The sequence below is a fragment of the Anabrus simplex genome, chromosome 1 (assembly GCF_040414725.1).
Source record: "Anabrus simplex isolate iqAnaSimp1 chromosome 1, ASM4041472v1, whole genome shotgun sequence".
Classification (NCBI taxonomy): domain Eukaryota; kingdom Metazoa; phylum Arthropoda; class Insecta; order Orthoptera; family Tettigoniidae; genus Anabrus; species Anabrus simplex.
In genome coordinates, this window is record NC_090265.1 from 100,361,920 (window position 1) to 100,384,643 (window position 22,724).

The following is a 22,724-nucleotide window of genomic DNA, read 5'->3' on the forward strand; positions in this document are numbered from 1 at the left end:
TGGAATAGAAACTAAATGAAAATCGAACACGACATTTAGATGAAAATGTCCTTTAGTAAACCATGAATTGCGACTTTCTCATTGGTAAGTGTTCAAATTAGTACACTTCAGGCATTTTGAAATGGAGTGAATTGAATTGATGATAACACTCAGAATATGAGTTCGTTGTGGTTGGTGCAGATTTTTATGTTGAAATAGAATGAACAGCCATAGATAGAAACATGTTCTGCATGACGTCTGTTATTTTGGATGTTACGGACACAATTTCTTTTCAAATCTGCAGGCATGCATCACACATAAATATTTGCTTGTCTAAACGCTTGTGCATGTGCCATGGCAGCTATTTCTGTTGCATCGGGAATAACTTTGAGAAATTTATGAAATCTGCATGAGGGACCACTCATTTAGAAGTACATAATTGAAAGGATTTTTTTTCATTATTTTCAAGTGAGGATTTGAGAGTTTGTTGAAACGCTTGCAACATGAGTGAAATGCAAATACGATCGAAATATCTTCAAATATTTGAAACAAGTAGGTAATATTCTTTATTATCTTATCTAGACATCATTATGACGGAAGATATCGATTGCTTACTTCTAAAACCTCGTATCTCCCAATGCACTTCCTATCCATTTTATTCCTTAAGACTGGTCACGCCTCCCAGCCACATATGGATGTACAGTCCATCAGAACAATTTTCGTTGTGTTCATTTTCCTATGCTGGTGTGTAAAGGAAAATGAACCTTAAATACATTAAACTGTAGGAGTGCTTAAATTCACCATTAAAACAACATCCCTGCAATACGGTATGATAAGGTCCATTTTCCTTTACACGCTAGCACAGGAAAATGAACACTACGATAAAGGTTCTTATGGACTGCATATAAATATCTGACTGGGAGGCGTGACCAGTCTTAGGGAATATAATGGGTAGGAGGAGCATTGTAACTTACGAGGTTTTAGAAGTAAGCCGACGATATAGCGTTGTTGATTTCATATCATACATATGAAAAATATACTTCGTCATATGAGCATCTCGATTGATGGAAACTGCTGACGCTGATACTGGAGTCATTCTACGAAATATAAGATGAAAAACTTGTAAATGTGCTTTCCCATTGAATTTAAACCAGAAAAAATTGTCGAAGATTAAAATGTGCGCCGAATGGTGTTGTTTGATATTTTGTTTGTAGGAATTCATATATATATTGCACCCGTTATGCAAATGTGAAAAAGGCACAATATGGACTACATAAATCCCTCATTACCGAAACAATGATCATGGAGGGGAGTAACATAAATGAAGGAGAAAGAAGACAACAACATTTGAGAATAAAGATAACCAATTTATTATTTAGTTTGACCGTGAAGATCCACATATTTTCATATTATATTTTCTTTAAAGATTTCATAATAAATACTCAGTATTTTAAGCTTTGCCATATGAGGGAAAATGATTCGTAGGTTGTAGTACATTTTAGAATCTAGAACTGCTTCCAAAGTGTGTATTTAGTCATTTTTTCGAATTTTAGAAAGAACATTCTTCACTCATCTGATCTAAGTGGATACTCTACTTGTAGAAATATATTTCAGTTAAGTGAGGACTGACACAATATATATAAATATTGGAATTTACGGCAATGATATAGCAGCTCGCATGAGCAATATCAATATACAGAAATTCTGATTACAAATTTTTCTAATAGGAACTAAACTCTTCTGGACACGTCTACATCTTTTTCATTTTATAAAAATGTTTAATAGTCATCATTTTAAGCACCCATTCAGGAATCCTTCAGACACGTTTGACATTCATAACGACGAGTATTGTTCAGTGTCTTTGGATGACATGTAATATCCTGTTTATATACTTCGCGATTGCTCTGAAACAGCATTATACTAGAGAGCATGTGTTCACATAGTTCTTGGGCTGACCACTTTTATTCTTCCTCCTACGCTTTGAGTACAGTAAATAGGTAGGAACGTTTTCGAACGGAATTGGAGGACTGTCCAATGATCGCCTCGCCCCGTCTCACACGCTGCTTGACAGCATGCCGGCACTGTACACTCATATACGGAACGAGCCAGGCTTTTCTCTAGAAGCGCAGAAGCTCAGGCCAAAACAGAGCAGAAGGAGACCAACTGCACAGCCCAGAAGATACACAGACCACGATAACCGGCAACTTCCTGTAATGAAGAGAGAAATATTTATCAGAGAATCTATTGTATATTATATCAGCTGCAATGGACGGAGTTTTACCTAGGATTTGGTCGCCTCGCCATCTTTCGAAACAAATATACGTAGACCATCCAGAATTTAAGTTTCCCTATTTCTTTTCTTGTGAAGTAAACTTATATAACCGGGAAATATGAGTATGTGTGACAGATGTACGACGTAGCATTCATGCATCGGCCGGAGAAGTTCCGCCTGGTGTCAGCAGCGCAGCAGCAGTGACTCGAAATGCCGGCTCGTATTCCTTCTCGCACCAACTGCGAGGTTCGGTCTGTGGTAAAGTTTCCACGGAAAGTGCGATGGGCCTTTCAAAACAAGCAGCGCGGAATGCTAAGAGCTGGACCATGGCAATACTGTCGCACATGGTTTCGGCACTCAGCAACTGTTCTGTAGGAGCTCGTCTTGGAGGTGCTCGATCATCCACCGTACAGTCCTGGTCTTGCTCCCAGTGATTTTCATCTTTTCTTGCACCTCAAGAAATCTCTGTCCTACTGTCAGCATTTTCACACGGACGAAGAGCTGAAGACGAATAGCACACGCTGGCTTCTTTCCAAGCTGGCAGAGTTCTTCGACGCCGGTATACAAAAGTTGATCCCACGATATGACAAGTGTCTCAATTCTGGTGGTGGTTATGTCGCAAAATAGCTCCAACATTGCTGTATCGAGTAGCAATAAAGGTTTTCATTTAACCATGTTGTCCTTTTCTTAAACACGGAAACTTAAATTTCTGGATGGCATTCGTATTAGGATAGAATATTCAATAAAGTGGAATTTAATATATCTGTGCATCGGAGGTTAAAGGCAGAAGAGAGTAGTATAATTGGATGGTTCGGCGGCCTCCTCCTCCTCCGGCTCTCGGGAGAGGCCTCCTCCTCCCGCGGGAAATTTGAATTTTGGCGGGAAATTTGAATTTTGGCGGGAGATTTGAATTTGTAAACAAAGCCACGTGCTTTTTGACAGCTGTCATCGACAACAACGCATCGCTAACCTCAGTACTGCCATCTTGACGGGCCTAAACCTCACTAGTGCCAACTTAACCTAACTAGCATGAGGTAAACAAACCCACGTGTTTTTTGACAGCCACGTGCTTTTTGACAGACAACAACGCATCGCTAACCTCAGTACTGCCATCTTGACGGGCCTAAACCTTAGTGGTACCAACTTAACCTCACTAGCGCGAGGTAAACAAAGCCACGTGCTTTTTGACAGCCACGTGCTTTTGACAGATTTGTAAACAAAGCCACGTGCTTTTTGACAGACAACAACGCATCGCAAACCTCAGTACTGCCATCTTGACGGGAATAAACCTTAGTGGTACCAACTTAACCTCACTAGCTCGAGATAAACAAATCCACATGCTTTTTGACAGCCACGTGCTTTTTTGATAGCTGTCATCTGCCATCTTTGAGCACAGTGCTGCCCTCTTTAGCTACTTACCTTTGAAATGTGGTGGCGGATAATTTGAAAAAATGCTTTTCGACATGCAGCCATCTTTAATCCAGAGAGAACAGTGCTGCCCTCTATGTGGTGGCGGCAAATTCCACGTGCTCTTGTTTGAAAACATACTCACGTGCTTTTTTTGACAGCTGTCATCCGCCATCTTTAATCCAGAGAGAACAGTGCTGCCCTCTATGTGGTGGCGGCAAATTCCACGTGCTCTTGTTTGAAAACATACTCACGTGCTTTTTTTGACAGCTGTCATCCGCCATCTTTAATCCAGAGAGAACAGTGCTGCCCTCTATGTGGTGGCGGCAAATTCCACGTGCTCTTGTTTGAAAACATACTCACGTGCTTTTTTGACAGCTGTCATCCGCCATCTTTAATCCAGAGAGAACAGTGCTGCCCTCTATGTGGTGGCGGTAAATTCCACGTGCTCTTGTTTGAAAACATACTCACGTGCTTTTTTGACAGCTGTCATCTGCCATCTTTAATCTATAGAGCACAGTGCTGCCCTCTTTAGCTACTTACCTTTGAAATGTGGTGGCGGCAAATTGAAAAATTCCACGTGCTCTTGTTTGAAAACATACTCACGTGCTTTTTTGACAGCTGTCATCCGCCATCTTTAATCCAGAGAGAACAGTGCTGTCCTCTATGTGGTGGCGGCAAATTCCACGTGCTCTTGTTTGAAAGCATACTCACGTGCTTTTTTGACAGCTGTCATCCGCCATCTTTAATCCAGAGAGAACAGTGCTGCCCTCTATGTGGTGACGGCATATTCCACGTGGAAACAAAGCCATGTGCAGCTGTCATCCGCCATCTTTAATCACCGTGCTGCCCCGGTGACAGCAAATTCCACGTGGAAACAAAGCCATGTGCAGCTGTCATCCGCCATCTTTAATCACCGTGCTACATTCTATGTGGTGGCGACAAATTCTAAATGCTTTACAAACCTATGTGCTTTTCTGACAGAGCTGTCATCCACCATCTTTAATCACCGTGCTGCCCCGGTGACGGCAAATTCCACGTGCTCTTGTTTAGAAACAAAGCTTTTAATCCAGAGAGAACAGTGCTGCCCCGGTGGCGGTAAATTCCACGTGCTCTTGTTAGTTCGTGATTTAAAATCTAAGCTAGCTGTAAATCCCCGATTCTCGACAGATTCTTAATCCGAGTTGTCAGGAAGGGCAACCAAGAGCTTAGATACTGCTAGTTTTGCATCAGGGAGGGCGACTAGTCTTAAAAACAAATTCTTGCGATTTAAAATCTTAGTCAGGAAGGACATCCGGCCGTAAAACAATAGTTCGTGATTTAAAATCTAAGAAGTGCATCTAGCTGTAAATCCCCGATTCCCCGTGTTAGACGTTGTAAAACAGATTCTTAATCCGAGTTGTCAGGAAGGGCAACCGGTCGTAAAACTATGAGGTTAGATACTGCTAGTTTTGCATCAGGAAGGACAACTCAACACATTCATGTGGTTTAAACACATTTTTATCCCCAAGAGAATCGAACCCGAGACTACCGGGTGAGAGGCATGCATACTGTAGGCTATAGATTCGTTCTACAGTCCTCGAAGTATCGGCACAGTCATTCTGAGCGAGTTGTGTGGAATGCATGTGTTAGCTGAAATTGTATACGTATCTTCCGCCTCGACCTTGAGCGAGGACACTGATAAGCGGCTTGTAACTCGCGAACGTCTTATTATGTGAGTACTATTCAAGCTCTTAAAACACAGTACTAATTAAGGTTGTAAAATATTCTGAAATAGTCCACCTCTGTAGTGCAGTAGTTAGCTGCTACCCTCGGAGGTCCGAGTTCGATTCCTGGCTCTGCCACGGAATGTGTAGCATTTAGCCTATGTAAGTTCCTAACGTAAACTATCATGATTGTACGGAGAGGTTAAAACACACACAGTGCCTACTCCTATCGAAAGAACCTGCACGGTACCGGTATGTAGGCTTCTCCTGGTGAAGGAGCTTGCACATGGTTTAACGCCTCCTATCAACAGCCCTTACTTAATGCTGGCTTTTTTGCACACCCCGCCTCACACCATACGTCCGGCTGCCCTTCCTGACTAGGATTTTAAATCGCAGTATACGTGATAAATTTGTTGTAGCGGGTTTTATAACTAGATATCCCGGTACCGATACATAGCCTACTCCCGACTAGAAGAAGCCTGCACAAGGCTTATTGCCTCCATCCGACAAATGAATCACTGTCAAGTCTTGTACTCAAAAAATCATTTTCGAAGGAGTCTGCACAAGGTTTAACGTCCCCATCAACAGCCCTTACTTATTGCTAGCTTTTTTGCACACCCCGCCTCACACCATACGACCGGCTGCCCTTCCTGACTAGGATTTTAAATCGCAGTATACGTGATAAATTTGTTGTAGCGGGTTTTATAACTAGATATCCCGGTACCGATACATAGCCTACTCGACTGAAGAAGCCTGCACAAGGCTTATTGCCTCCATCCGACAAATGAATCAGCATCAACACTCTTGTACTCAAAAAAATCATTTTCGAAGGAGTCTGCACAAGGTTTAACGTCCCCATCAACAGCCCTTACTTATTGCTAGCTTTTTTTTGCACACCCCGCCTCACACCATAGTTTTATACGACCGGCTGCCCTTCCTGACTAGGATTTTAAATCGATATCCCGACATAGCCTACTCCTACCGAAGAAGGCAGCTTAACGCCTCCATCCAACAAATGAATCACCCTCAAACACTCTTCAATCATTCTCGCTACTTCGGAAGATAGCGGGTTCGAACTGGCAGCCGTAAATGCTAGGCGAGGGGCCTGCGCGATCGTCATTACATGATCTAGCTTTAGCTCAATACCTACAGGTAAGGAATACCGCGGATGTACCCTCGAGAAGTCGAGGATCACACGCTAACTTTCCAAGGATCGAACTCTTAAATTCTGACACCTCGGTATCAACAGGAGGTTTGAATACGTCAGCCTGCAGGTAGGAGCTCTTGTTTGCATTCGTTCCGACTGTACCGCAGTTGTCAGCTCAGCGATTATCATATCCGCTTGGTAACAAGCAGAATATTTAGCCGCAGCAGTCTGCGCGAAGTGCTCACAGTTCTCTGTATGCGTTTATCACGTACACATCTCCCGTCTGCAGTGAATATTATTCTTCAGCCTTTATCTTAAGGTAAGGTAGAACTGTTAATTACCTTTTTTTTTATTTGCAAAGCAACTTCTACGCTAGACATCTACATTCATATATGTTTGTTCTTTTTTTAGGTACCGTTCGAAAGTACGCAACAATTTTATTCATCCCAGTAACAGCCTGCAGCACGTGCATTTTTTTTAAAGGTATGTTTTCGAACTTTGAGTTGTAAAGATAATTAGGTTAGATGATGTACCCTACACTACATTCATATATGTTTCTTCTTTTTTTAGGTACGACCAGAATATTATCATTCGAGTTTCAGGCTTGAACGCACGCATTTTATACATCCGAGTAACAGTTTGCAGCGCGAATATTTTAAGGTATGTCTGACCTCTATTCGTTGAAACTTGGTTTCTTCTAAAACATCGTAACTTTAGTCTATTGATAAATAGTTGTTCTCTTTAATCCTCACGCGGGGTGCGTACATAGCTATGTCTGCCCTCAACAGGCTGAAACTTGGTTTCTTCCGTAACTTTAAGCTAATCATAAATAGTTGTTCTCTTTAATCAACATACTATAGACGTGGTATAATTTGAAACACGTACACATAGCTATGTCTGCCCTCAACGGGCTGAAACTTGGTTTCTTCCGAACATCGTAACTTTAGTCTATTGATAAATAGTTGTTCTCTTTAATCTACATACTATAGACGAGGTGCGTACATAGCTATGTCCGTCCTCAACAGGCTTAAACTTGGTTTCTTCCGAACATCGTAACTTTAAGCTAATCATAAATAGTTGTTCTCTTTAATCCTCACGCTATAGACGTGGTATAATTTCAAACACGCACACATAGCTATGTTTGACCTCAACGGGTTGAAACTTGGTTTCTTCCGAACATCGTAACTTTAGTCTATTGACAAATAGTTATTTTCTTTAATCTGCATGTCATAGAAGAGGTTAATCTTATAATTTCAAACACGCACGCATAGCTATGTCTGACCTCAGCAGGCTGAAACTTGGTTTCTTCCGAACATCGTAACTTTAAGCTAATCATAAATAGTTGTTCTCTTTAATCAACATACTATAGACGTGGTATAATTTCAAACACGTACACATAGCTATGTCTGCCCTCAACGGGTTGAAACTTGGTTTCTTCCGAACATCGTAACTTTAGTCTATTGATAAATAGTTGTTCTCTTTAATCTACATACTATAGACGAGGTGCGTACATAGCTATGTCCATCCTCAACAGGCTTAAACTTGGTTTCTTCCGAACATCGTAACTTTAGTCTATTGATAAATAGTTGTTCTCTTTAATCCTCACGCTATAGACGTGGTATAATTTCAAACACGCACACATAGCTATGTCTGACCTCAACGGGTTGAAACTTGGTTTCTTCCGAACATCGTAACTTTAGTCTATTGACAAATAGTTATTTTCTTTAATCTGCATGTCATAGAAGAGGTTAATCTTATAATTTCAAACACGCACGCATAGCTATGTCTGACCTCAGCAGGCTGAAACTTGGTTTCTTCCGTAACTTTAAGCTAATCATAAATAGTTGTTCTCTTTAATCAACATACTATAGACGTGGTGCGTACATAGCTATGTCTGCCCTCAACGGGCTGAAACTTGGTTTCTTCCGAACATCGTAACTTTAGTCTATTGATAAATAGTTGTTCTCTTTAATCTACATACTATAGACGAGGTGCGTACATAGCTATGTCCGTCCTCAACAGGCTTAAACTTGGTTTCTTCCGAACATCGTAACTTTAGTCTATTGATAAATAGTTGTTCTCTTTAATCTACATACTATAGACGTAGTATAATTTCAAACACGCACACATAGCTATGTCTGCCCTCAACAGGTTGAAAGTTGGTTTCTTCCGAACATCGTAACTTTAGTCTATTGATAAATAGTTGTTCTCTTTAATCAACATACTATAGACGTGGTATAATTTCAAACACGCACACGTAGCTATGTCTGTCCTCAACAGGTTGAAACTTGGTTTCTTCCGAACATCGTAACTTTAGTCGTTCTCATCAATCCTCATGCTATAGGCCTAACTCACAGCCATGTCCAACCTCTATAGGTTGAACATCGCAACTTTAGGCTAATCTCTATTGGTTGTTCTCTTTTCAGAACTTGTTGCATACGCTGTTCGCCTAAACACTTTATTCGAAGAAAGAGAAGACACTATGTTCCCATGCGAGCTGTGTAAGGCAATGTTCACAAGACGTGACAACCTTGCACGCCATGTAAAAACAAAACATCATCAGCTATCTGCTTGCGACTATAACCCAACTATGTTCCCCTGCGAACAGTGTAAGGCAACGTTCATAAGACAGGATAACCTCGCACGTCATATAAAAGCAAAACACCCTAGCATAACATCTGCTTTATGTGATGTTTGCGGGCTGTACTTCGCTAATGTAGAGCAATACCAGGCTCACTTAGCAGAGGTACATCAAATATCTACTTGCCCTCAGGTAGTAGTAGGGAAAAAGCGTGCAGCTACTGATGTAGCTGTAGAAAGTACTAGTAGTAAAAAACCTAGGAAAAATGAACTTCAAACTATTCACTGCGAGCACTGTAACACTGATGTACCATCTTCGCATTTTCAGGGACACTTACGGAGTAATGCGCATAAAAATAATGCGTGTAGAAGTGGTAGTAACGCAAACATCGAGGAAATTAATACAGCATTTAAAAGTAGGATTGCTAGTTACCGAATTCGCACCAGTCAAAAGTTTCAGAGCACTTCAAACTTTTTAAATTGCGTTCAACCGGATGTACAACAGCTTCTTGCTAAATCTTTGTCCAATCATAGTTTATTTAAAGTTAATTTTGAACTTTTCGCCTTGTACATTAAAAGCACGGATGAATCCGAAATAACGGACATTAAATCATTTAATACGAAGAATTTTGTCATAAGTGAGTCGACTAATTTTGGTGATGTACTTAGGGATGTCTCTAACATTATTTCAACTAAGAGCGAGGAATTTCAGGAAAAGGAATCAGGGTGGGCTTTAGTTGAGATAATGTATCTAGAAGTTAACATCAATAAGTACAATCCCATGCGAGGTTCATCGTACATCGAGCTGCCGACATGGATTCAGCGAAAAGAAGCTGTTGTAAACATCCAAAACAATGACGAAGCATGTTTCGCATGGGCGGTGATGTCGGCTTTAAATCCTGCGAAATCAGACGTAGCTAAGAGAACATCATCCTATCCACACTATTCAACGCAGCTAAATTTCGATAGTATAGAATTTCCCGTACAGTTAAAGGATATTAAGCGCTTTGAGGAACTAAATAACATTAGTATCAATGTGTATGGTGTAGAGAAAAAGTCTGTAGTAGGTCCTCTGTATTATACATGTCATAAGAAGAGTACTCACGTTAATTTACTCTATATTGAAAACAGTGAGAATAGCCACTTTTGCTGGATTAAAAATCTGAGTAGACTTGTTGGCAGTCAGTTGTCAAACAGGTGTAACAAAAAGTGGCTATGTGATGGATGCTTGCAGTATTTCAGAAATGAAGATCAGTTAACGAAGCATTCCAAGAATGACTGCAATCATGTACGTACAGAGATACCTACTACAGGTAATAATGTTTTAAAATTTACAAATTTTCACAAGCAGATGTGGGTACCGTTCGTGATTTATGCAGACTTTGAAGCCATCCTCACGCCATGCAACACATGCTCACCTAATCCTGACAACTCTTTCACTAATACTACGCACATGCATGTCCCGTATAGCTTCGCGTATTACATCAAGTGTAGTTACGATAGTACGCTTAACAAGTTAGAGCTGTATCGAGGACATGATGCTGCTAAAGTATTTTTAGAAAGACTTGAAAGTGATGCAGTTCGTCTCGGTCGTATTCTGAATAGTAATATTCCTATGAAGCCACTCACCGAAATTCAGTTAAATGATCATGAACGTGCTACAAAGTGTAGCATTTGTGATGGGGAATTTTCCGAAAATGACCCTAAAGTTTTTGATCATGATCATTTAACTGGTTTCTACAGATGTGCCGCTCATTATAGCTGTAATCTTAAGTATAGAGTTCCTAAATTCATCCCTGTAATTTTTCATAACTTATCTGGTTACGACTCTCATTTCATCATTTCACAATTTGGAGCTTCGGATGAAAAAGTAGATATAATCCCTCAGAATAAAGAGCGGTACATTGCGTTTGCAAAGCCTGTAAAAGTAGATGCTGAGCATTCTATAAAACTGAGATTCCTTGACTCGTTTCGCTTTATGGCGAGTAGCCTCGATAAACTTTCTAGTCATTTACAGCCTGACCAATTTACGGAAATTCGACGCGTTTTCCCCGAAGAAGCGCAGTTTAATTTACTTCGGCGTAAGGGTGTTTTTTGTTACGAATATCTCGACTGCTTAGACCGCCTCGAAGAACGTGCCTTACCATCGAAACAATCCTTTTACAGCTCGCTGAATTCAGCAGATATTAGTGATGATGACTATTTACATGCACAACATATCTGGGAGCAGTTCCACATTCAAACGCTGGGTGAATACTCCGATTTATATTTAAAGACAGATGTACTTTTGTTAGCTGATGTTTTTGAAAATTTTTGCTGTGTTTGCATGAACACCTACAGCCTTGACCCATGTCAGTATTTTACTGCACCTGGGTTAAGTTGGGACGCGATGTTAAAATACACGCGTGTGAATTTGGAGCTGCTAACGGATATCGATATGGTGCACTTTATAAAAGCATCCATTCGAGGCGGTCTGAGTCAGTGTAGCGGCCGGTATTCGAGTGCTAATAATAAGTACATGCCGAGTTTCGATACCAGTCAGGAATCTCGGTATATCGTTTATCTGGATGCTAATAATCAGTATGGGTGGGCGATGAGTCAGCATCTACCGGTGAGTGGTTTCCGCTGGCTGACGCAGTGCGAAATTGATGCTTTACAGCTACACGCCCTAGGCGATGAAGCTGATAAAGGTTATTTCCTCGAAGTTGACTTACAGTATCCGAAAGAGTTACACACTTCTCATAATGACCTACCGTTCTGCCCTGAAAATATGAAGTCCCCGTACATTGCATCAACGACGAAAATGCTCATTGCTAATTTATGCGATAAATCTAAGTATATCATTCATTACCGAAATTTAAAACAGTGTTTGCAGCATGGTTTGAAGTTATCCAAAATTCATCGCGTACTAGAATTTAATCAGTCACCGTGGCTAAAGCCATATATCGATCTGAACAATAATTTAAGAACGAATGCGGTTAACGAGTTTGAAAAAGATTTCTACAAGCTCATGAATAATAGTGTGTTTGGTAAGACTATGGAGAATGTTGACAAACGCGTTGATGTAAAATTGATTACAAACTGGGATAATATTAAGAAAAGGTATGGTGCTAACTATTTAATAAGTAAACCAAATTTCCACAGCTGCACCATCATACACGAGAATTTAGTTATTATACAGATGAATCGTGTCAAGGTTAAGTATGACAAACCTACCTACGTCGGCTTCACAGTACTTGAATTGGCTAAAACACTCATGTATGAATTCCATTACGATTATATGATGAAGAAGTACGCGCATAATGCGCAATTGCTCTACACAGATACCGATTCGTTTATTTATCAAATCAAAACTGATGACTATTACAATGATATAAAGCCTGACTTGGGTAGGTTTGATACGAGTAACTATCCTGCAGATAATCAATATCATCTACCGCTAGTGAACAAAAAGGTTCTAGGTAAAATGAAAGATGAATGTGCTGGGAATATTATCGATTCATTTGTAGGTACTAAATCCAAGTCATATTGCATAAAACTCTTAAATGAATTACAAATAAAGAGATTGAAGGGGGTTAAAAAGAATGTCGTTCAGAATCAGCGATTTTCGTATGAGTGTATTCACAATTACTAAGCGTCTGAGCAGTGCGATGAACGAGTTAGCTACGCGGTATAGATTTTTTTTAAATTTTCGTACTAAGCAAATCATTTGAAGTGTTAGCTATGCGATATGTGCACAGTGTTTTTTTTTTGATTTTCGTGATAGGCGAGATAGCTATGCGATATGTGCACAGTGTGTGTGTTTTACACTTGGTAAATCATTGAAGTTGTACTGAACACATCAAATAGCAGTGCGATGAACGAGTTAGCTACGCGGTATAGATTTTTTTTAATTTTCGTACTAAGCAAATCATTTGAAGTGTTAGCTATGCGATATGTGCACGGTGTGTTTTTTTTTTTGATTTTCGTGATAGGCGAGATAGCTATGCGATATGTGCACAGTGTGTGTGTTTTACACTAGGTAAATCATTGAAGTTGTACTGAACACATCAAATAGCAGTGCGATGAACGAGGTAGCTACGCGGTATAGATTTTTTTTTTTACTTTTCGTACTAAGCAAATCATTTGAAGTGTTAGCTATGCGATATGTGCACAGTGTGTTTTTTTTATTTTCGTGATAGGCGAGATAGCTATGCGATATGTGCACAGTGTGTGTGTTTTACACTAGGTAAATCATTGAAGTTGTACTGAACACATCAAATAGCAGTGCGATGAACGAGTTAGCTACGCGGTATAGATTTTTTTTTAATTTTCGTACTAAGCAAATCATTTGAAGTGTTAGCTATGCGATATGTGCACAGTGTTTTTTTTTTATTTTCGTGATAGGCGAGATAGCTATGCGATATGTGCACAGTGTGTGTGTTTTACACTAGGTAAATCATTGAAGTTGTACTGAACACATCAAATAGCAGTGCGATGAACGAGTTAGCTACGCGGTATAGATTTTTTTTAATTTTCGTACTAAGCAAATCATTTGAAGTGTTAGCTATGCGATATGTGCACAGTGTGTTTTTTTTATTTTCGTGATAGGCGAGATAGCTATGCGATATGTGCACAGTGTGTGTGTTTTACACTAGGTAAATCATTGAAGTTGTACTGAACACATCAAATAGCAGTGCGATGAACGAGTTAGCTACGCGGTATAGATTTTTTAATTTTCGTACTAAGCAAATCATTTGAAGTGTTAGCTATGCGATATGTGCACAGTGTGTTTTTTTTTTTTATTTTCGTGATAGGCGAGATAGCTATGCGATATGTGCACAGTGTGTGTGTTTTACACTAGGTAAATCATTGAAGTTGTACTGAACACATCAAACAATGTTCTTACAGTGTTCGATTCTAGGCTTGCTATGCTTCAATCTAAACAAAGGTATCCCCTAACATGTTGTACAGCGTTCGATTCTACTTGTTTAGTGATCTGAACACATCAATCATTGTTCTGATCACATGTAACGACATCGAGTGCAGTGTTCAATTCTAGTCTTGTTATGTTTCAATCTAAACAAAGGTATCCCCTAACATGTTGTACAGCGTTCGATTCTACTTGTTTAGTGATCTGAACACACCAAACAATGTTTTAATCACATGTTGTATCGAGTACAGTGTTCGATTCTACTTATTTTGTGTTCTGAACACATCAATCAATGTGCAGTGTTCAATTCTAGTCTTGTTATGTTTCAATCTAAACAAAGGTATCCCCTAACATGTTGTACAGCGTTCGATTAGTGTTCTGAACACACCAAACAATGTTTTAATCACATGTTGTATCGAGTACAGTGTTCGATTCTACTTATTTTGTGTTCTGAACACATCAATCAATGTTCTGATCACATGTTGTACTGGCTGTCTCATAAGGAGCTATGTATAGCCACCATCTTGCATGCGCCATCTTGCGCAAGCATCCTTAGGGAGGCTCTAGCCAAGGATCCTTAAGCCGCCTCATAAGAGCAACCACCATCTCGCGCAAGCATCCCTCATAAGGAGCCATGTATAACCGCCATCTTGCGCAAGCATCCCAAGGGCGTCTATGTATAGCGATCATCTCGCATAAGCACCTTTAAGGAGTCATGTATAGCCACCATCTTGTGCAATTAGCGTCGAGAGAGGACTGATGTAGAATTTTTCTTTTTTAAATTATCCGCCACCACATAGAGTGTAGCACTGAGGTTTGCGATGTAAGATGGTGGATGACAGCTGCGCGTGAGTTTGTAAAGCACGTGGAATTTACCGCCACCGGGCAGCTCGGCGCTCAAAGATGGCGGATGACAGCTAACAGAACTTTTCAAATTACCCGCTACTACAGAGAGCAGGGCGGATGGTAGCTGTCAAAAAAGCACGTGAGTTTGTAAAGCACGTGGAATTTGCCGCCACCACATAGAGGGCAGCACGGCGCTCGAAGATGGCGGATGATAGCTAACAGAACTTTTCAAATTTCCCGCTACTACAGAGGGCAGCACGGTGTTCTGTAGATTAAAGATGGCGGATGACAGCTGACGAAATTGCCCGCAGCACGGTGCTCAAAGATGGCGGATGACAGCTGCACGTGGCTTTGTTTACTAAACAAGAGCACGTGGAATTTGCCGCCACCACATAGATGGCAGCACGGTGCTCTCTTGATTAAAGATGGCGGATGATAGCTAACAGAACTTTTCAAATTGCCCGCTACTACAGAGAGCAGCATGGTGTTGTGTAGATTAAAGATGGCGGATGACAGCTGATGAAATTACCCGCAGCACAGTGCTCTATTGATTAAAGATAGCGGATGACAGCTGTCAAAAAAGCACGTAGCTTTGTTTACTAAACAAGAGCACGTGGAATTTACCGCCACCACAGGTATCTAGCTAAAGATGGCAGCACGGTGCTCTCTTGCGGGTGACAGCTGTCAAAAAGCATGTAGAATTTGCCACCGGCATAAAGAGGGCAGCACGGTGCTCTCTGGCGGTTGACAGCTGTCAGAAAAGCACATGGGTTTGTAAAGCGTGTAGAATTTACCACCACCACATAGAGGGCAGCACGGTGCTCAAAGATGGCGGATGATAGCTGACAAAAAAGCGCATAGGTTTGTTTCCAAACAAGAGCACGTGGAATTTGCCGCCACCAGGCAGCACTGAGGTTTGCGATGCAAGATGGCGGATGACAGCTGTGACGTACCACATTTCAAAGGTAAGTAGCTAAAGAGGGCAGCACGGTGCTCAAAGATGGCGGATGACAGCTGCACGTAGCTTTGTTTCCAAACAAGAGCACGTGGAATTTGCCGCCACTACATAGAGTGCAGCACTGAGGTTTGCGATGCAAGATGGCGGATGACGTACTACATTTCAAAGGTAAGTAGCTAAAGAGGGCAGCACGGTGCTCAAAGATGGCGGATGACAGCTGCACGTGGCTTTGTTTCCAAACAAGAGCATGTGGAATTTGCCACCACTACATAGAGTGCAGCACTGAGGTTTGCGATGCAAGATGGCGGATGACGTACTACATTTCAAAGGTAAGTAGCTAAAGAGGGCTGCACGATGCTCTCTGGATTAAAGATGGCAGATGACAGCTGCACGTGGCTTTGTTTACCTCGCGCTAGTTAGGTTAAGTTGGTAGCACTAAGGTTTAGACCCGTCAAGATGGCAGCACTGTCGATGACAGGTGACGAATTTTGCAGCTACTGCGATATAGAGGGCAGCACAGTGCTTTGTGGTTTAAAGATGGCGGATGACAGCTGTCAAAACAGCACGTGGCTGTCAAAAAGCACGTGGCTTTGTTTACCTCGCGCTAGTGAGGTTAAGTTGGTACCACTAAGGTTTAGGTCCATCAAGATAGCAGTACTGAGGTTTGCGATGCGTTGTTGTCTGTCAAAAAGCACGTGGCTTTGTTTACAAATCTGTCAAAAAGCACGTGGCTGTCAAAAAACACGTGGCTTTGTTTACCTCACGCTAGTGAGGTTAAGTTGGCACTAGTGAGGTTTAGGCCCGTCAATATGGCAGTACTGAGGTTAGCGATGCGTTGTTGTCGATGACAGCTGTCAAAAAGCACGTGGCTTTGTTTACAAATTCAAATCTCCCGCCAAAATTCAAATTTCCCGCCAAAATTCAAATTTCCCGCGGGAGGTGGAGGCCTCTCCCGAGAGCCGGAGGTGGCGGTGGCGGCCGAACCATCCAATTATACTACTGAAGAGCGAACACATTACCTTCTATATTTATTTCACTTTGATTCCTTGTAATGAAAAGATGAGTACATTTCTCTTACCTAGGCTAGTAATACAAATATTTTATGCTTTCTTAACTCCACGTTCTCAACTATTCATTTATTTTCTTTTTGTTTACTGAATACTCTAACCTTGGTGCCATTTACCTCTACTTTTAGAAGGATTTTCCCCATGCTACATAGTTTAAGACAGCAACGGAAATGTTTGCCTCTGAACGGGGTGCTTTGCACGATGTGATATTTCAATGCTGTGGTAACACTTAAGTATACAAGTCATGTGTAATAATACGTACCTAGTCTATAAACGTTGGATGAGTTCCCACAGGATTCACGCACTTCCCGATTATCCCATCCGACGGGATAAACGGCTGCCCCACTGCACACCAGCAATGCTAGAAAAGAAAAAGGTAATTTCTACTTGATGTCGAATGTGGCATGTCTATTCACATAATAGCTTCGAGAAATCTTCATTAAATATTATTTGTAATGCAATACACAAGTACTTTATTGTGTTCTGTAGTTCATGTGTGTGTTTTTATTTGTTTGTGCGCACAGTAGTGACGTAATATTTTCTGTAAATAATTTTCATTCTATGATTGAATATATCTCTGATTCTGGGTTATGGTAAAGTTTTACGTTAATTCAAATATTGAACTAAGTTATTTCTTTGAACAGATTATCTACCTTATAACAAATTAGACATTTTGTGGGTAGCAATAATTAAACAAACCATATTTTAGTATATTTTCATTGTCGGTATGCTGTAAGTAATGTGTGTGTAAGGAGAGACTGAAGGAACTTACTACGGAATTAAATTTAGCAAAAACAGTAAGCAAAGAATAACCTGACAGCAGTCATATGAATTTTAGGTAAACAATTTGAATGCTATGAATAGCACTTAAAGGCTCAAACGCGTTCCATGAAGGATACTCCAGGGATCATTAAAGAACAAGGGGCCTACAAGAGGACTTACTGAATGCAAATGGTACAGGATGATAAATTGCAATCCATTATGTCGGAAGGATGGTTCAATTTCATTATCTCTCACTAATGGAGGCATGCCAGGTCAAGAACACATTTTACCGTTTGCGCTACAGAGTTACGATCCTTTTCACAGTCAAACAGGTAATGTTCTACCCATTTGTAAATTCCTCTTTGAACCGATAAATTGCATTGCTCTGCACATCAATCAATCAATCAATCAATCAATCAATCTGACCTGAATTTAGGGCAGTCGCCCAGGTGGCAGATTCCCTACCTCTTGTTTTCCTAGCATTTTCCTAAATGATTTCAAAGAATCTGGAAATTTATTGAACATCTTCTTAGGTAAGTTATTCCAATCCCTAACTCTCCTTCCATAAACGAATATTTGCCCCAATTTGTCCTCTTGAATTCCAGCTTTGTCTTCATATTGTGATCTTTCCTACTTTTAAAGACGCCACTCAAACTTATTCGTATACTGATGACATTGCACGCCATCTCTCCGCTGACAGCTCGGAACATACCACTTAGTCGAGCAGCTCGTCTTCTTCCTCCCAAGTCTTCCCAGCCCAAACTTTGCAACATTTTTGTAACGCTACTCTTTAATCACCCAGAACAAATGACCTGCTTTTCTTTGGATTTTTCCAGTTCTTGAATCAAGTAATCCTGGTGGGGGTCCCATAACACGGGAACCATACTCTAGTTGGGGTCTTACCAGAGACTTGTATGCCCTCTTCTTTACATCCTTACTACAACTCCTAAACACCCTCATAACCATATGCAGAGATCTGTACCCTTTATTTACAAACCCATTCATGTGATTACCCCAATGAAGATATTTCCTTATATTAACAACGAGGTATATACTGTGGTACTCATAAAGAACTTTAACTCCATCAACGTAGTAATTAAAGCTGAGAGGACTTTTCCTATTCATGAAACTCACAACCTGACTCTGTCTCTATCATCTGAACAAGTTTTAATTTCTCTCCTGAAGGTGGAGGCGGGTCACCTAAACGGTGACGCCGCCTCTCAGGCTAGGTTATTTGTATCGGAGAAGGTAGCCGTGGCATATACTTGAAACTGTCCCAGCAATCGCGTAAGTACGGGCGACTGGAAAAGCACGGAAAATTATTCTCAGGACAGCTGACGGTGGGGCCAACCCCTCTCCGTCTCCCGAATACAGAGGCGTAGAGCCCCTCCTCTGCTCGGTTGGCCGGTCGGAGCGCAGAGCTGTCGGACCACAAACCAGCCATGGCCACTTGTAGGCCGCGATTCACTCTGCATTTCCGCCGTTTTATAGCGATTACTGGGGAAAAAGTGACTGCATTTTTTATGTTAAAATGACGCTGCAGGAAAGGGATGTTGTGAGATGGACAGTAGGGAATGGTATGATGATAAATGGGGTTAAAAGTCAGGTTGTGAGTTTCACAAATAGGAAAAAAGTCCTCTCTGTTTTAATTACTGCGTTGATAAAGTTTCTTTTGGGGATCATTGTAAGTATCTAGGTGTTAATATAAGGAAGGTCTTCATTGGGATAATCACATAAATGGGATTGCAGATAAAGGATACAGATCTCTGCACATGGTTATGAGGGTGTTTAGGGGTTGTAGTAAGGATGTAAAGGAGAGGGCATATAAGTCTCTGGTAAGACCCCAACTAGAGTATGGTTCCAGTGTATTGGACCCTCACCAGGATTACATGATTCAAGAACTGGAAAAAATCCAGAAAAAACTAGCTCGATTTGTTCTGGGCGATTTCCGACAAAAGTGTGGCATTACAAAAATATTTGCAAAGTTTGGGCTGGGAAGAACTGGGAGAAAAAAGACGAGCTGCTCGACTAAGTTGTATGTTCCGAGCTGTCAGCGGAGAAATGGTGTGGAATGACATTAGTAGACGAATAAGTTTGAGTGGCGTCTTTAAATGTAGGAAAGATGAAAATATGAAGGTAATGTTGGAATTCATGAGGACAAATTGGGGCAAATCTTCATTTATAGGAAGGGAGATATGTATTGGAATAACCTACCAAGAAGATCGTCAATAAATTTCCAATGTCATTGAAATCATTTAAGAAAAGCTAGGAAAACAACAGATAGGGAATCTGCCACCTGGGCGACTGCCCTAAATTCAGATCAGTATTGATTGATTTATATTTACTTGTACCTGACTGAACATAATATGTGTTTGATAGCCTTACTTATCAATAAGAAAATAACTGCTTTACCCGTCCTTGACAGGTTAGATTTGCACAATTGCAGCAGTACAGCCATCTAGCGAAGAAGATTAGCAGCAGGAGAGGCGGAGCATACTTCAACTAACTGTGTCAATGCGTGTAATGTTATTATTGAACGAGTATAATTATAGTTCCTAAAACGTCTTTTTGAAATCGTTATGCAAATTTTTATAGCAATTTCACAAAAGAACAGGTTCAATATTTTGAAATTGAACGTAGATAGTCTTGTGATGGTTCCCTCTGGGGAAGTTCATGCAAAATTTCATGTATTTCTGTCCAGTGGTTTAAACGTGATGTCACTTTGTATGGTAGAGAGACGGACAGGCGTCATTTCATGTTCATATAGAGAGGTGTTCGTTTTAAACATGCATGTGATTGACGGACCGATAATTGGCGGTGTAACTGACATGCAATTATTACCCTTCCTTGCCGTGTAATTTTTATGAAACAATCTTCCCATTCTCTGGTGTCAAGAATGTGTAAGCAGGACCTTCCAACGACCATACACATACGTAGGCAAACATTGCGCGTCCGACGGGTACTGTGGCATTCTCGCCTTAGCACACAAATGCCGAATTTCCTACAGAACAATTACTTACAAAGAAAATTTGTACTTTATGGCCAATTCAGTATAAAACTGAAATTTAATTACACATTATGGGCTTAATTTGGTGATAGGACTGATTATTTGCCCATTTTATTTCTCTATTTTAAATTCAATTTTCAAACTTTTGATTTGAATGAAACGATTATTTCATTTTAGTGGCAATCCCTTATTCCATTTAAGTACAGTTTAATCTACTTTAAAATAATTTTTTAAGGAACTAATGCACTGCGATTTAGATCCACTTCTTCTACGACTCTTCCCTCACCTATGGGATTGCGGGTGCGAACTGTGTTGCAATTGTGGATTCAGCCCTGTTTTATGGACGGATGCCCATCCTGACGCCAGCCCTATGAACAGGGATGTAACCATTAATGCGTGTTTCGTGTTAGTTGGTAACGTGGTGTGTTGTATGAATATGAACTGGGGGGTGTTGGGACAAACCAAAACACCCAGTCCCCAAGCCACAAGAATTAATCAAATGAGGTTAAAATCCCCCATCCGGCCGGTAGTTAGACCTAGGTCCCTCTGAACCGAAGGCCCCAATGCTGACCCTTCAGCCAAGGAATCGATTTAGATCCACTGATGTAAATTCATAATCATTTATTCTTCTTTAAAAATACACTGTTACATTTCGTTTCAGCGTGTATCATGAGGAGCCGATGACCTAGATGTTATGCTCAATTAATCAACGCGCATCATCATTTGCCTATTGTTTGGTTTATTAACGTCTAAACCACGCACAAGTTCAGCAAGTGGCTGTATTAACGACCGACGTTTAGGAAACGTTAATTATCTAAAAAATTAATAATAACAATGTTAATTGTTTTACGTCCCACTAACTACTTTTTAAGGTCTTCGGAGACGCCGAGGTGCCGGAATTTAGTCCCGCAGGAGTTCTTTTACGTGCCAGTAAATCTACCGACACGAGGCTGTCGTATTTGAGCACCTTCAAATACCACCGGACTGAGCCAGGATCGAACCTGCCAAGTTGGGGTTAGAAGGCCAGCGCCTTAACCGTCTGAGACACTCAGCCCGGCTATCTAAAAATTAGAATATTTTATTTTAACTGAAATGAAATGAAATGTCGTATGGCTTTTAGTGCCGGGATATCCCAGGACGGGTTCGGCTCGCCAGGTGCAGGTCTTTCTATTTGACAGCCGTAGGTGACCTGCGTGTCGTGATGAGGATGAAATGATGATGAAGACAACACATACACCCAGCTCCCGTGCCATTGGAATTAACCAATTAAGGTTAAAATCCCCGACCCGGCCGGGAGTCGAACCCGGGACCCTCTGAACCGAAGGCCAGTACGCTGATGGTTCAGCCAACGAGTCGAACATTTTATCTGGATATACAAGGGATATCCATACCCAATTTCAGCCTGATTGTCGCAGTATTTTAGGCGTAATTGAGTGAGAAATGAAGAGTCACTGTTCAATTTTAAACTATTACGTGACATAAAAATATTTCGCAAATATTATATTTTCTGTTCTGTAACTTGAAAGAACACATAACAAAATGTACTGTGCCCCTCGTTTAGTTCCGACATTCTTATAATTAAATCGTTGTTCTTCCTCTACTTCTCTTACTCTTCAATGCCCTGTCGATTATTCTCGTAGGTAACTTATTTCCCGCCATTCGACTCACATGACTCCACTACGGAAGCCGCTTGATACGTATGTCTTCACATCAAATATATTTCCAACTTAGCCTTTATCTCCTTATTTTGAGTACCCTCCTGGCATTGTTCCCACCTGCCCGTACCAGCAATAATTCTCGCTATGTCCATGTCAGTATATTCTAACTTGTTAAAACTGATATCCTGAGTACACCCAGCTGTCAATGTCGTTCAATAATGTCGGTCTTAAAACAAACAAATGCAAATAGTGTTGTCCTATAGTCCAGCAGCCACTTGATTCCTACCAATTTATAGGTACAAAATCGCATATAACATAAAACGTTGAATCTGCTCTGCAAGTGTTGTCTTAATAAATACAGGGATGGGTTCAATCAGAAGTCATTTCTCCATCCATGAAGCCATAAATTGCTCTATAAATCTC

General features: G+C 40.7%; 1 protein-coding gene across 1 annotated transcript in view; it reads right to left on the reverse strand.

The window, feature by feature from the left end:
* Positions 1–2,017: 2,017 nt before the first annotated feature.
* Positions 2,018–22,724, reverse strand: part of LOC136862114 (LHFPL tetraspan subfamily member 6 protein-like) — a 128,898-nt gene continuing 108,191 nt past the window's right edge. Inside the window, exons 4-5 of the mRNA XM_067138863.2 lie at positions 17,137–17,235; positions 2,018–2,187 (exon numbers count right to left, since the gene is read on the reverse strand). Coding sequence (XP_066994964.1) covers positions 2,069–2,187; positions 17,137–17,235 — 218 coding nt within the window. The 3' untranslated portion in view covers positions 2,018–2,068. The remainder of the gene's footprint in view (positions 2,188–17,136; positions 17,236–22,724) is intronic.